We start from the raw sequence: 14,502 nt of genomic DNA, 5'->3' as shown, positions 1-14,502 counted from the left end.
ATCTGGCAGATTTGTCCATGCACGTATGATACTTTAATTATTTCACCACCGTCACCATGACCCCCTTAATTTCACGCTTTGGGGTGTTTCGATATATATTTTAATCGTATTTATCTCCCCTATGACCTGCCCTTACACCTCCCCTCCTGGGCAATTATTAGACAAGAAGGTCTCGTCTCATTAACAGTCTCCTTTCTACTTTCTTGTCCACACATTAGGGAGAACATGCAGTATTTGTCCGATTTATTTCACTCAACATGATGATCTCCAAATCCGTCCATTTTTCTGCAAAGGACAAGGTTCACTTTTTAAATGACTGATTAATAAGCCATTGTGTTCCCACATATTCTTTATCCGTTCATCTGTCAATGGGCCCCTGGGCTGTTCCATTATCTTGGCTGTTGTGAACTGTGCCACAGTAAGCACAGGTATAGCATACCACTTTCAAAGGAAATTGGTCATCAAACTTAAAAGATGCAGGTTAAGATTCAGAGGATAAAGTCCTTACAGAAATACACCATTGAGAACTACAGTGTTGGTATGTTACTTCATCAATAGGGTAATATTTTTAGAAGTTTGCTTCTCTTTGAAAATAACCTTAAAAAAAGACATCTGAATAGTTACTTCCTATTTATTCCTCTAAACTTATATTACATTAAGTATTTTTCAGTGGAGATAGAAAATGATTTTTACTATTTCAGCTACCATTCACATGTTACTCTAATTGTGTATGTATAATGTTTCAAAAAGTTTTAAGAAAGAATAAAACCTATTAAAATATCTTTTCTGTTCTTGGGGGACATTTAGAACTGTCCATTAACAAAATTAATTTTTTTTTTTCCTCCACAGTTCCATCTCCCAACCTTTATGGCCAGCTGAATGCACTGCAGTTTACTGTGGATGAAAGAAGCATTCTGTGGTTAAATCAGTTTGTGTTGGATTTAAAACAGAGTCTTAATCAGTTCATGACTGTGTACAAATTGAATGACAATTCAAAATCTGATGAGCATGTTGATATTCGAGTTGATGGCTTAATGCTAAAGGTATAGGCAAGCGGCTGTTAGAATAAAACCACTTTTATGGAAGAAAAGTTGGCAGCATTATAAGTTTTAGGATTTAAGATGGATATTTATATATAAATCAGCTTCACTATAATATTAATTTTGATTTTGAAATTTCAGATTTGATTCTCTGTTATAGAAGCTTTAAAAAACTGCCCCCTTCCTCCACTTGTGTACTTCTTATGACTGTTTTATCTTTCTCTAAAATTTCTATGCATTTACAAATAAAATTTAAATTGGTCATTTTTCTCTGCGTTAGAACTGATAAAATTTTTCTTTCAAGAGAGATAAAATTATGCAACAAAACTTTAAATTGAGTTTTATTTATTCACATTTATTCTATTATTAATATCCATAGATCATAGAAAGTTGCTTTTCATTATACCCAAGTAGTTGGTAATCTGAGCTCTATAGATTTTTAAGTTTTAAAGGAAAGAAGCTAAAAGAAAAAAGAAAACTCCTGGCTCATATAGCTTAGTAAATAGAATGACTTAGACATGGATGAAGGTTTTGGTTTCTAAGCCTATTGCTGATAGACTAAATTTACATACCCTAAATTCTTCCCTGTAAAATGATGTTAATAATACTCAACAATTGCACTGCAGAAATATTTTAAAGATCTTCTCAAGAGTTTATAAAATTCAATATTAAAGGACATGTTTTATAACATATAGCAATGTTTGCATCTTCTGAATATGGGCAGTATTAAAGTGAGTCATTCTGAACTCTTCGGTATCAGTATTTTCAGGACTGAATTTAATTATCCCTTGAGAATTATCGTAGTAAACAGTTTGACTTATGCTTTTAAGTTTACATTCTTGCTAGTTCAGAAAACTGATTCTAATGACATCTATCCAGTCATTCCGTTCTTTCATCCAGTCATTCTCCAAAACATTTGGGGTTTTTTTTGGGTTTTTTTTGGTACCAGAGATCAAACTCGGGTCCTTGCGCTTGCAGGGAAGGCAGCAGAACCACTGAGCTAAATCCCCAGCCCTCTCCAAAACATTTGGATTGAAATATCCTAACAAAAAATCTTTCCAGACTTGGCACTTTTTTCTGTGCACTCAGGCCACAGTCAACATTTATTAATGATGATTTAGCTCCATTGTATTATTTTTATTTCGTGATTTATTATGTATAAAATATGACACGTACATTATTTATGGGTCTTTTTGGAGAAAGTTATTCTCTTAGTGGTCAACTATTTAAGTCCCTTTTATTCAATTTGTAAAAAGTTTTGAAAGGCAGAGAGTTAGTGTTTTCCATCTAAATAGGAAAGAATTATTGTGGGGGAAGATAAAAGAATTCCTAAGTTAAATCATGTTCTTGATCATTTTATCTTCAAGAGGTATGGATTTGTAAGCTGGACTAATTTTTTTCCCCTTCTAGTTTGTCATTCCTTCTGAAATGAAATCTGAATGTCATCAAGATCAACCTCGTGCTGTTTCCATTCAGAGTTCTGAAATGATTGCCACCAACACAAGGCACTGTCCAAACTGTCGACATTCTGATCTAGAAGCATTGTTTCAACACTTCAAAGATTGTGATTTTTTTAGTAAAACATACACTAACTTCCCTAAATCTTGTGACAGTTTTAATCTTCTGCATCCAATTTTCCAGAGACATGCTCATGAACAAGATACCAAAATGCATGAAGTTTATAAAGGAAATATTACTCCCAAATTGAATAAACACACCCTTAAGACTTCTGCTGCCACAGATGTTTGGGCTGTGTATTTTTCTCAGTTTTGGATAGATTATGAAGGGATGAAAAGTGGAAAAGGACGACCAATAAGTTTTGTAGACTCTTTCCCTCTATCTATCTGGATTTGTCAGCCAACAAGATATGCAGAGTCACAGAAAGAGCTGCAGACTTATACTCAGGTAGCCATAAATACATCCCAAAGTGAATCTAGTGATCTGGTTGGTCGACTGAAGCGGAAGAAGCTGCTAAAGGAGTATTACAGCACAGAGTCCGAGCCTGTGGCAAATGGTGGCCAGAAACCCTCATCAGACCCATCGCTAAGTGTTTCCTCTTCATCATTGGATGCAGATATTCATGTTCTGGTTCATGTGCATAAGCATGTTAGTATGCAGATCAATCACTACCAGTATCTGCTTCTACTTTTCCTACATGAGTCACTTATTTTGCTTGCAGACAACTTAAGGAAAGATGTAGAAGCTGTGACTGGCAACCCTGCTACTCAGACATCTGTTTGCATTGGACTCCTACTCAGAAGTGCAGAACTGGCTCTTCTGCTGCATCCAGTGGATCAACCAAATCCTCTTAAGTCTCCTGTTTCTGACAGTGTGAGCCTGATGGTTCCTGAGGATTTGCCACCAGAAAATGGAGAATTTTTGTCTTCAAAAAGAAAGCAAGTTAGTAGTGGTATAAATCAAATAAGTGTCGGTGTTAATCACATGTCAGACAATAGATCTATGAGTGTTGACCTTAGCCATGTCCCTTTAAAGGACCCTTTGCTTTTTAAATCAGCTAGTGATACAAATCTGCAAAAAGGTACTTTTCTAGACTGTTTATCAGATAAGCATTTAGGGAAAATAAGCGAAGATGAAAATAGTGGACTAGTTTACAAAGGCGGGTCAGGAGCAATTGGATCAGAAGTAAATGACAGAAAACATTCATCTTGTACAGATTCAAATCATGTCTTAAACCACCAAGAAGACTCAAGTAGGCTGTCATTTGATAATGATGGTAATCAAAACATTCTTTCAAATAGTTTAACTAATAAAGGAAATGAAACCACGGAGTCACTCTTTAAGCCTGAAGATCTGCTTCTAGATGCAGCTTCATCCCCTGACAACCCAGAAATCAGTAAAGAAGAGGCATCCGCAGTGAGAACACTTAAATCACAGTCATCTTTAAGGTAACAACGTACTATTGGAAGTTTGGGGCTTTCTGTTTTTGCTGTCTGTGCACGTGAGTGTATTTTGTTTGGGGATGGAAACCCTCATGACAAAATGGTATAGCAACATTGTTAGAGTTAACAAAAAGTAGATTTTTCAAAATATGAGATCTCTTTGAGCTTATACATTTAAATATAATTTAAAAACTTATAGGTGCTGTGTGCATATTTTAATTTTGTTAGATGTGGTTTAAGAAATTTCTTGTTTTTATGTAGTAATCTTCTAGTAATTTTGTTTAACAGTGGGAAGCCTAAGGAACGTTGCCCACCCAACCTGCCTCCACTCAGTGTTTCTTATAAGAACATGAAAAGAAGCCCCTCACAAATCTCCTTGGATACCATTTCCCTTGACAGCGTGATATTGGAAGAGCAGTTGTTGGAAAGTGATGGAAGCGATAGTCATGTATTTTTGGAAAAAGGTAAACCAGTACAGTGTAAGAATTCTTATTATATACCAGAGTCTGCCAAAAAAATATATACACACTTCAGCTGTTCACCACACTAATACATGCCTGGAAGCTAATAGCTGCCACTTCGAACACCTTTGTAACTGTAGAGGCCAAAGGTAACTGTATTAATCCCATGATATCCCAATACATTTAGTATTGAAGTATTTATGCACACTTTTCTTTTCCTGATGTATACCTTTTTTGGTGGACTCTATATATCAACAAATCTTGTAAGAAAAGTAATATTGAATAATTTTAAGTTATATTACATAATTGTTAATTACATCCAAAGAAAGATTTAGTTATATACACACACCAAGAGTACCTAACTTTCTCATGGTAGTTCCACTTCTTTTTATTCATTTTTTTTTACTTTATGAATAAATAAAACAGATTGTCATCATCAGATAATGAGCGGATAACTGGTGTATCATTATCTTCTGATTAGTTCCTCAGTACAGACATAAACCAAGAAGAGTCTTACAAAAGAGAAACAAACTGATAATAACACAAACTTTCTTTTCAACAAACTAAGATAAACTATTAATATAAATCAAACAAATTAGCACATATATTGCAGTATTTTTACACTTGATCTTAGCCAAAAGGCCAAGAAGCGATTGTAGTATTTTTAAAACAACAGAATACGTAATTTGGGGGAATCCATTGCTCCTTTTTTAAAAAATAAATTTTATTTTATTTTATCCCATCCCCCTCTCAAGCCCCTCCCCTCCCTATGTACAGAAGCTTTGTTTCCATTTTTTCCTTCTATTTTCACTTTTTTCTTGTCCCTTCTTTCCTTTCTCCCTCCCTCCTCCTTTGTTCCTCTTCCCATTCGAACACTTTCTTCCCATCCATTGCTCTTTTTAACCACATATCCCTCTTTATAGCTGACATGTAGTAATTATTTATATATAGTCACTTAGATCATAAAGCAGCCAACCTTAGGGCCACCCACTTCTTTTTTTTTTTTTTAGTACCAGGGATCAAACTCAGGACCTTGCACTTGGGAGGCAGGCGGCAGAACCACTGAGCTAATTCCCTGGCCACCCACCTCTTTTATAGAAGCCCCTATATCTGACAGTTGGATTAGATGGGACTCATTTGCCTGGTGGATTCTCAATTATGTGATCCTGTGCCTGGGATTTTTCCAGACTGGAGCCAGTGATTTGCAAAACCTAGATTATTTCACATATGTGGTGGTATATAATGGAACTGCAGGATCCTTTCTATTTCATGAGAGGTGACCAGTGTCCCAGTAAAGGCTGCTATGAATGATTTAGCATTAGACACAGCCCCATAAGTAAGATATTGGAGACATTGTAAGCAGGAATAAAGATATTGGGGATTTCTAAGCAGGAATAAAATCATGGGCCAAAGTCAGAGAATAGAAAGGCAAATATGAATTATTTTCTATTTGAAGCCCAGAGCAATTGAAAACAGCTTAGATGAGACAATACTATAATAATAAATATATGAAAGGAAGCCACATTGTGGTACATTGTGCTATAATCCCAGCATTTAGAAAGCTGAGGCAGGAGGATTGCCACCAGTTTAAAGCCAGCCTGGGCTACATAGTGAGATCTTGTCTTAAAAAAAAAAAATCTATATCTATAGATATATATATATATCTATATATATATCTATATCTATCTATCTATCTATCTATCTATCTATCTATCTATATATCTATCTATCTATCTCCAAAAGAGAGAGAACAGTAAGTGTCATTACCATGATTGTTACAGTAGCAGCTTCCATTCATTGTCAGGTGCTATATTATCCATTTTGTGCTGTCACTTCATCTGAGAATGCCGCAGACTGGGCCATTGATAAAGCCTGGAAGTTTGTTCCCCACAGATGGCAAGGCTGGGAACCCTAAGACCATGGCCCTGGCAGCTTTGGTGCCTGGTGTGGGCTGCATCCTCTAGGAGGCGTGGCTCCTCTGCCCCTGCATGATGCGGAGGGAAAGGCCAAGAGGCTGTTCTGACCATTCCTTGGGTAGGGGCCTTGTGCTCCAAAGGCTGCCTTCACATTGGCAGCGCTTGGAGTTTTGAGGAGACATTCAGATCATAGGAGGCGCTTAAATAGTTCACCTCATTCAGTTTGAAACACAACCCTGTAATAATAGTAGCCAGCATTTATTTGGCACATTTTCTGTTTTGGCACTGTGTGTGTGTGTGTGTGTGTGTGTGTGTGTGTGTGTGTGTGTGTGTAAATGCATTTATCCCTCACAACAATTCTACCAATAATATACTGTTGTCTTCAGAGAGGTTAAGGAAGTAACCCAAGGTAACACAGCTAGTCAGTGGTTCACTAGACTCTGTATACCAGATTGCCTCAGCTCTGTGAGGCCCGTTTATTCCTGTCCTCATTTTATAGGTGTAGAAACTGAGGTTCCCAAAGGTAAGGTAATTTGCTATAGTCATTATTGTAGGTGGAGCTTGGATTGTCACTTTTTGTTTTTTCTAGGCTGACAGTTACTAGGTACTTACTATACCAGTTACTGATTTAAGCACTGGATCTGTTTTTAACCTTCAGAGAAATATAAGGTAGGAACTATTATTATCTCCATTTTTAAAAAGAGCAAAATGAAGCCTAGGGAGGTTAAATGGTTTGCCCAAGGTCATGCAGTGAGAGGTGGAGTTAGCATTTGAACACAGGCAGACTCAAAGTCCAGACTCTTCTAACTGACTTGAACAAGCCTTCATAACTAAATTTACTCGTCGTATAAAAGCCAGAAAACAAAGCTCCCTTCTAGGTCCCTTTTACTCTCACTTGGTTGGAACAGCTAGTCATTCTACCTGCATGGTAGATGGTATGTAAAAATAGCAGACATTTATTGAACACCCTGGTTACCTCTGCCAAGTGCTTTGAAATATATTGTTTTATTTGATCCTCAAAACAATCCTAATAAGGGATTATTGATCCTTTTTTAAAAGAATAGATTTAGAAACTGAAGCTTAGGGAAATTAAGTATCTTGTTCAAAGTCATGTAGCCAGGAAGTAATAGAGGCAGATCTGTTAGCTAGTCCTATCAAAAGCCTATACTTTTAACCAGCATACCTGTTCCTCAGACTTGAAGAATGATTACCGTATGTAAACAGAAATCCCTACTCTAACTCATTATATGTAACACATAGCACTGTGCTTTCTAGTATACCACTTAAATGTACTCATAGGGATCATAAAAAACGATTCTAGATTCACAGATAGCCCTAGTTGCCTGTCCCTTGTCTCAGTTATGGTTTAAAGTTCTCTCTGAACAGGATTTCTATCCTAAGACCCAAATATTCTTCAAAAACAGTCTTGCAAATGTCCCTACTTATTCTCAAAAAAGCATAGTGATTTTCTTATTTCTAATTAAATAATAAAAAATACAATTCAGTGTGGAAACCTTGGACAGAATGACCATAATTTGGAAAATAAAATCACCCCAAACTCAAACATTCTAGAGCTATCATGTTGTATTTATTCTGTGGGTTTGTATGTACAGTATTTGCATGTCATAGTTGTTTTCTTGTTGCAGAGACACAATACCCATCACCTACAACCCAAAGCAGGACAGGTTTATTTTGGCTCACAGTTTGTAGAGGTTTCATTCAATAGTCAGCAAGCTCCAAGGCAGGGCAGGCCTCATGGCAGAAGGGAGAGAGCTCATGGCATGGCGGACAGGAAGCAAAGAGGGATGGAGGGGTAGACCTTTCCAGGCCACGCCCCAGTGACCACCTCCTCCAACCAGGCTTCACCTCTCATCATCCCATTCAGCTATAACCTATCAGCAGACTAATGCACTGGTGGTGAGTACCATGTCCCCACGACACAGTCACCTCCCCAAAGCCCCACCTATGAGTGCATGAGGCTTTGGGAGCCATCTAGTTATGTAGGACAGCATGGACTAGGGATGTGGCTCTAGGGTAGAGCCCTTGCCTTGCTTGCAGGGCCATGCTTGTACGATATAAACCAGAACAGTGCATATATATGTGTGTGTTGTCATTACATATATGACTTTGTAACCTGCTTTTTATGATGTGTAAGCATTTTCCAATATTAAACTATTTTGAAAATACTTTTAAACCTATATAAAATTGTTATAAAAATGTATCATGACCTTTTAGGCATTTCCCTAATGTTGAATGTTTACACTATTTATAATTTTTCACAGTTACAAAAATGCTATCATTGATATCTTCACGCATACATTTTTGCCTACATTTCTGATTACTATCTTACAATAGATTCTAACACTATACTTTTTTAGGATCTTGTAACACTTAATTGGTAATATTCCTGGCTCTCCTAGAACTTTTTTCTTTTCTTTTTTTTTTTTTTAAATGGTACTCAGGGGCTGGGGATTTAGCTCAGTGGTTCCACTACCTGCCTTGCAAGCACAAGGTCCCGAGTTCGATCCCCAGTACCAAAAATAATAATAATGGTACTGGGAATTGAACCTAGGGCCTCACACATGCTAGGCAAGCACTGTGCCACTGAGCAATATTCCCAGCCCTTTTTAATTTAATTTTTTGATATTAAAATTATTTATTTTATAATTATGCACATTGAAGGAAAGTGTGATAGCAGAGTTCTTTTCCACCGTAAAATTATACCCATTTATTTAACTAGAAACACTAGCTTGAGAGGTACCAGCATATTCCATTTGTAATAATTTCTCAACAGCAAACAACTGTCTTGTATTTGGAGCATGTTGAGAAAAATAATGCCTCAGTAGTCTTTTTTGACTATTTCCTTTGAGTCTCAATCACTAAGAGTCCAAGGTACTTTGGGAGAATCCTTGTGTCCCGCATGGCCTGATGAATGCATTAAATCAAGCAGTATGTTTATATCCTGAAAATACTCTTAAACCCATGTACATGTTGTGTGGCTTGTGGAGCTCAGATTTCCCCTCTGGCACTATGACATTTGGAGCACATTTGTTATGAAAGTTTTACCCCGATTTTCTTTTGTTCCTTCTTCATTAGCCTCTTTGCTTCCTTTTTAATTTTCTTCCTTTGTTGTTCTGCTGCTCTCATTTCTCTGTCTGCTATTTTCTGTTGCCTCAGAACTTCCTCTGCTTGCCAGGCTGCATCTTCTTCTCCCATGCGTTGGTATTTTCTTGCCAGGTATCCAAGTTGCCTAATACAGAGGATTGATGAATAAAAGGCACATCTTGTGTGGCTGCTAATCTACTGGAGAAACCTGTGCTACCATCTGGAATGCCAAAATTTAATGGTTCCCTCTTCTTAATAACAATGTTCTGAGCTTTTCTTTTCTTTTCTTTTCATGCAAGCACTAGGTGTCATGTCCTTAAAGTAGTCAGGTTCCAGCTGCTCCAAGGCATTCTGCTGTGTGGCCGCACTCCCATCCCCGCCTTCCATCTTCACGCATGTGGGAGCATCTTCATCCCGGGAGGTCCGCTCTTCCACATCTGTCTGCTTAGGAATTGAGGAATAATCAGCAGTAGTTGGCAATGTAATTTGGTCTCCACGTAATTCCCTTCCTCTAAAGAGATTAATATGCCAGATCTGCATATTAATCTCTTTAGAAATGAGAAAACTGCTGCCAGGCAGGTACAAACTTTAAATAACCGAAACTGAGTGATGGCCATGATGGGTATCAAAACCCGCCTGCCTCTCTGCCCAGTGGAGGCTCCGAGCTGCCACAGGCCAAGCACACATGAGGCATGCGTGCTGCCCAAATTTAATTTTTTATTGAAATCTGGTCTTAAGTTGCCCAAGTTGGCCTCGAACTTGGGATTCTCCTGCCTCAGCCTCCCAAGTGCTGCAATTACATATGTGCACCAAGACACCCAGCTGCTCTGAACTCCTAAAAAAGTATTCTCTTGGGGCAGGGGATTTAGCTTAGTGGTTCTGTTGCCTCCCTCCCAAGCGCAAGGTCCTGAGTTCAATCCCCAGTACCAAAAAAAAAAGTATTCTCTGTATTTTATGGGACCTATTATTCATCTGTATGTATCATACACAGAGACATATGCATACATGCATATATATACATAAGCTAGCCATGTATTGTGTACGTATTTATGGATATATTTATGAACACTTGCACACAAACACATAGCTGGACTACCAGCTTACTATAGGCTCTTCACTGGTCTTCTTACAGCTACATATTTTTGTTCATTTGCAGTTTATTCTGTAGTCAGAATACTGTTCTAAAAATGCAAATTGTTTGTGTGTGTGTGTGTGTGTGTTTGGTACCGGGGATCGAACTCGGGACCTCGCACTTGCGAGACAGGCGCTGGCACCACTGAGCTAAATCCCCACCCCTAAAAATGCAAATTTGATTGTGTGGTTTTCCAAGTTTAATCCGTATATCTCCTGCTTGCTGTAAAGTTGTTGAGTCTAAAATCCTTAACATCTGACAGTGTTCTATGTGATTTGGCCCCAGCTTTCGTTTCCTGTGGTGTTTTGCTTTCACTTTTTTACTCACTGTGCTCCATCTGCGCTATGGAATATCTCAGTCTTCCTCCCAGTTTCTTTACTGTGATAAACTGTTGCCTGCTTCAGGGTTTTGTTCCTGTTCCTGGAAAGCCCCTTTCGTTCTGTTTAACTTAATAAAAATATTTTTATCAAAGAAGCCTTCTTAAAACCATGGGCTGGGAGGAAGGCCATTGGAGATGCCTTTACACATTAGCTCCTCATACCGAAATTGTATTTCCATGCATCTTCCCTGTCATTACCTGGTAGTTTATTGTCACCATGATTGCTAACCACTGAGGTGAGAAGCCAGTTATACAGTAGTAAATGTGATAATAAATTGAGGCTTGCATTTTGTAACTCTTTAGGTTTTCTAATCTAATTTTTCTAATTTTATGGATTTTTAAAAGTATTAATCTGTGATAAACACAAAATTTAAAAAAAATTTTAAACTACAGATAGTTTGAGAAATACTGAAATACAACACATTGAATATTTAGGCAGCTAGGGAGGGATGGAAAATAATGACAGTAGTGATGGTGGTATTAAGTTCCTATAAAATACAATTAAGAGTTGCTGGAGGGTATTGAGAGGAGGAATGGAGTGGAAGGAGCCTGTTGATTGGACCAGCCTTGCAGCCACTGCTCGAGAGGAGCAGATGCGCTGTGTCCCTCAGCAGAATATTGTTTCAGACGCTCTAAGTTTAGGGCTTAGTGTCTTTAACATTTTATTCTTGGAAATTACTGCTTATTATTTGCTAACCGATCAATCTAAATTTCTTTTCCAGTTTTTTAAACAAGACATGTTTGAGAAAGAGTTGAAGGGATCATCCATTTTGGTTAAATAAACTTCACTATGTGGATCATGTGTAAAACCGATTTTATTTGCTGTGTATTATTTCAGAAATTAAAAAGGACTCTACCAATCACCAGAGCCCAGCAGAGAGTGTGAGCACCAGTGCAAATCTGCAGAAATACGGTGAATCCTCTCCAGATGCCATTAGTACGAATTCAGAGGGTGCTCAAGAAAACCACGATGACCTGGTAATCACTTAGAGGAATTGTATGAAAAAAATGCCATCAGCTTTCTTTCATATTCGATGTGTACACATCTTAAGATACTAATGTACAAGAGGAATTCTTAGATGGTGGTTGGTTTACTCTGCTCTTTCTACTCTTGAGGGTGCTTTCTTCCTCTGTAATAAATTGGCTTTTTTTCTATTTACATTTCTAAATTTGTTTTTAATCATTTTGAGGAGGGGAGGACCTATCTTTGTTTTCTGTCTTATCTTTTTTTTTTAACCTATATTTTAGTTTCTTTTAAATATACTTTTTAGAAAAAGTTTGATGCAAGGAAAAACGTCCTTATAATATGGGGCTTTCTACAAAGAAAATTCATTACTATTTTTTTTAAACCTTTCTGACCTAGTGGAATATTTATAAGAAAGACTTTAAAAATGTATTATTGTCCTACTTTTAGTGAAAATCATTTTACATGGAAAAGTCATATAATTAATCTTTGCCAACTAAAATAGTTTTCCTTGACTGAATGAAAAGACTAAGTTTGTTATTATAGATTGAGTATCCCTTGTGCAAAAGTTTTAGGATCAGAAGCATTTTGGATTTCAAAAAAACTTTTGGGAATATTTGCATATACATTGCAAGATATCTTGGAGATGGACCAAGATGAAAGATGAAATTTATTTATGATTCATATACATTATATACACATAGCCTGGTAATTTTCTATAAAACTTTTAATAATTTGGTGCATGAGCTGAGTGTGGTGGTTTACTCCTGTAACCCCAGCACTCTGGAGGCTGAGGCAGGAGGATAGCCGCAACTTTGAGGCCAGCCTGGGCGATGTAGTGAGTTCAAGGCCAGCCTGGACTACATAGTGAAATTCTGACTCAAAAAACAAAATGAAACAAAACCAAAAAAATAATTTTATGCATGAACCAGAGTTTCACAATGCAGAATTTTCCACTTGTGGCATCATATTGTCAATCAAAAAGTTTCAGATTTCTGATTTTAAAATTAGGTTATATTCAACCTAAACAATGTAACTACTGGTTCTGTAGGTCATACATATATTTCTAGTTTGATAAAATGTCGCTGTACATTTAGAAATGAATGGTCATTTATTTCTTAAATTTAATTACTTGGTACACTGATATTATTTATGTGATCGATAATAGATGTCAGTCGTGGTGTTTAAAATTACTGGTGTTAATGGAGAAATTGATATCCGAGGAGAAGATACAGAAATCTGTCTTCAAGTGAACCAGGTGACACCAGATCAGTTAGGCAATATCAGTCTTCGGCATTATCTTTGTAATCGTCCAGTTGGTAAGTTTTTTTTAAACTACTTTGCACACAAAATAATATGATTTAAACTTGTTTTTTTTGTTTTGCATATGACTAATCGATGGTCTTCTCGTTGATATAAATTGGTTAAAAGGAGAAACTACAAATAAAAATGTCATTGATCTATCATATTTTTATTGGGAAAATACACAGAATTCCATATCTGATCCATAATATGTTGAAATAAATACAGTCTTTCATGATAACAGAGTTATGCTATCACCTCACATTCTGGGAATTGCAGGTAAAGGTGCTATTAGTCTATAAGCCACCATCATAGGAAAAAAATTGGCTTTGTGTCTTTTTTCTGTGTTAGGCCTTGCAATTTACAGTATATCTGCTAAAAAAAAGAAATTCAGGAATTTTATATTAAGTGTAAATCCTGAAACCATGAAAAATGGAGAAAGCTAAATTTATATCTAGAAAAGTTTCATAGTGGACAAAAAACCAAAATTAATTTGAAACAAAATTTCAGAACCTAGACCTTGTTTTATATCCATTCTCAACACTTTTCAAATGGTACACTCTTACATTATTTACAGTTGCACAATTCTCTTTTATCATTTATAGCTCACTTAATACTATGTCCTATTACTTTGTTTCATTTTGTATCTAACCAAATTATTTTGGGATGCCTTATATGTGGGGTTGTACAGTCAGTGCTAATACCTTACTTTTTCTTAACTGTCTCGGTTTTTTTGAAGAAGAAAGAAAAGGAAAAAGAGGGAAGATGGGAGAAGGGAATAAAAAGAAAGGAAAAACAATAAATAGTTTAGCTTGAACATTTCAGACAGTAAGCAATATTAACAAACGTGGTTAAGCAACAATTTGTATACATTGTTATCACTCTGACAGTGTTGCAAAGTTGGTTTTGATTTTTTTGTTAGTTGTTTTTTTTTCTGTTATCTGTGGGTCTTGAATTCTTTGAATGGGAAAATGTATTAATCACCTTTTCCTCACTAGAACATAATACCTGCTGCCCATAAAGGAGCAAGAGGCGAGGTTTAGTGTGGCTCACGGTTTCGAAGGAGGCTGGTGGCCTCCAGGGGACAGCTGCTCACCCCCCGGCAGCCAGGAAGCAGAGGGAGGAGCCAGGTCACACCCACAGTGACCCACCCCTTTGACAGGCCCCACCTCTAGTAGCAGTCGCCTGTGAACTCATGACTATGGCACCCCTGTGGTTCGATCACCCACTGACAGCCCCATCTCAGAGTGCGGAGACTTGGCCTACACTTTACAACTAAGCCGCGAGACACTGCACAGTAGTT

At 37.1% G+C, this 14,502-nt stretch overlaps 1 protein-coding gene and 1 pseudogene across 3 annotated transcripts in view; one reads left to right on the top strand and one right to left on the bottom strand.

Annotated features, from left to right (window-relative positions):
* The window catches only part of Bltp3b (bridge-like lipid transfer protein family member 3B), a 102,271-nt gene that overhangs the window by 66,273 nt on the left and 21,496 nt on the right, over positions 1-14,502 (top strand). For all 3 annotated transcript variants that reach the window (XM_087192809.1, XM_087192810.1, XM_087192811.1), the window contains exons 13-17: positions 850-1,043; positions 2,451-3,946; positions 4,229-4,404; positions 11,772-11,911; positions 13,066-13,216. In XM_087192809.1, the coding sequence (XP_087048935.1) occupies positions 850-1,043; positions 2,451-3,946; positions 4,229-4,404; positions 11,772-11,911; positions 13,066-13,216 (2,157 nt within the window). The remainder of the gene's footprint in view (positions 1-849; positions 1,044-2,450; positions 3,947-4,228; positions 4,405-11,771; positions 11,912-13,065; positions 13,217-14,502) is intronic.
* On the bottom strand, positions 9,313-10,053 carry LOC147823602 (receptor-binding cancer antigen expressed on SiSo cells-like; annotated as a pseudogene).

The sequence above is a fragment of the Heterocephalus glaber genome, unplaced genomic scaffold (genome assembly GCF_053883595.1).
Source record: "Heterocephalus glaber isolate CG9 unplaced genomic scaffold, H.glaber_assembly_v1.0 deba00001572, whole genome shotgun sequence".
Lineage (NCBI taxonomy): Eukaryota > Metazoa > Chordata > Mammalia > Rodentia > Bathyergidae > Heterocephalus > Heterocephalus glaber.
The sequence above is the reverse complement of the archived record's forward strand: the minus strand, read 5'-3'. Positions and strand labels throughout refer to the sequence as shown.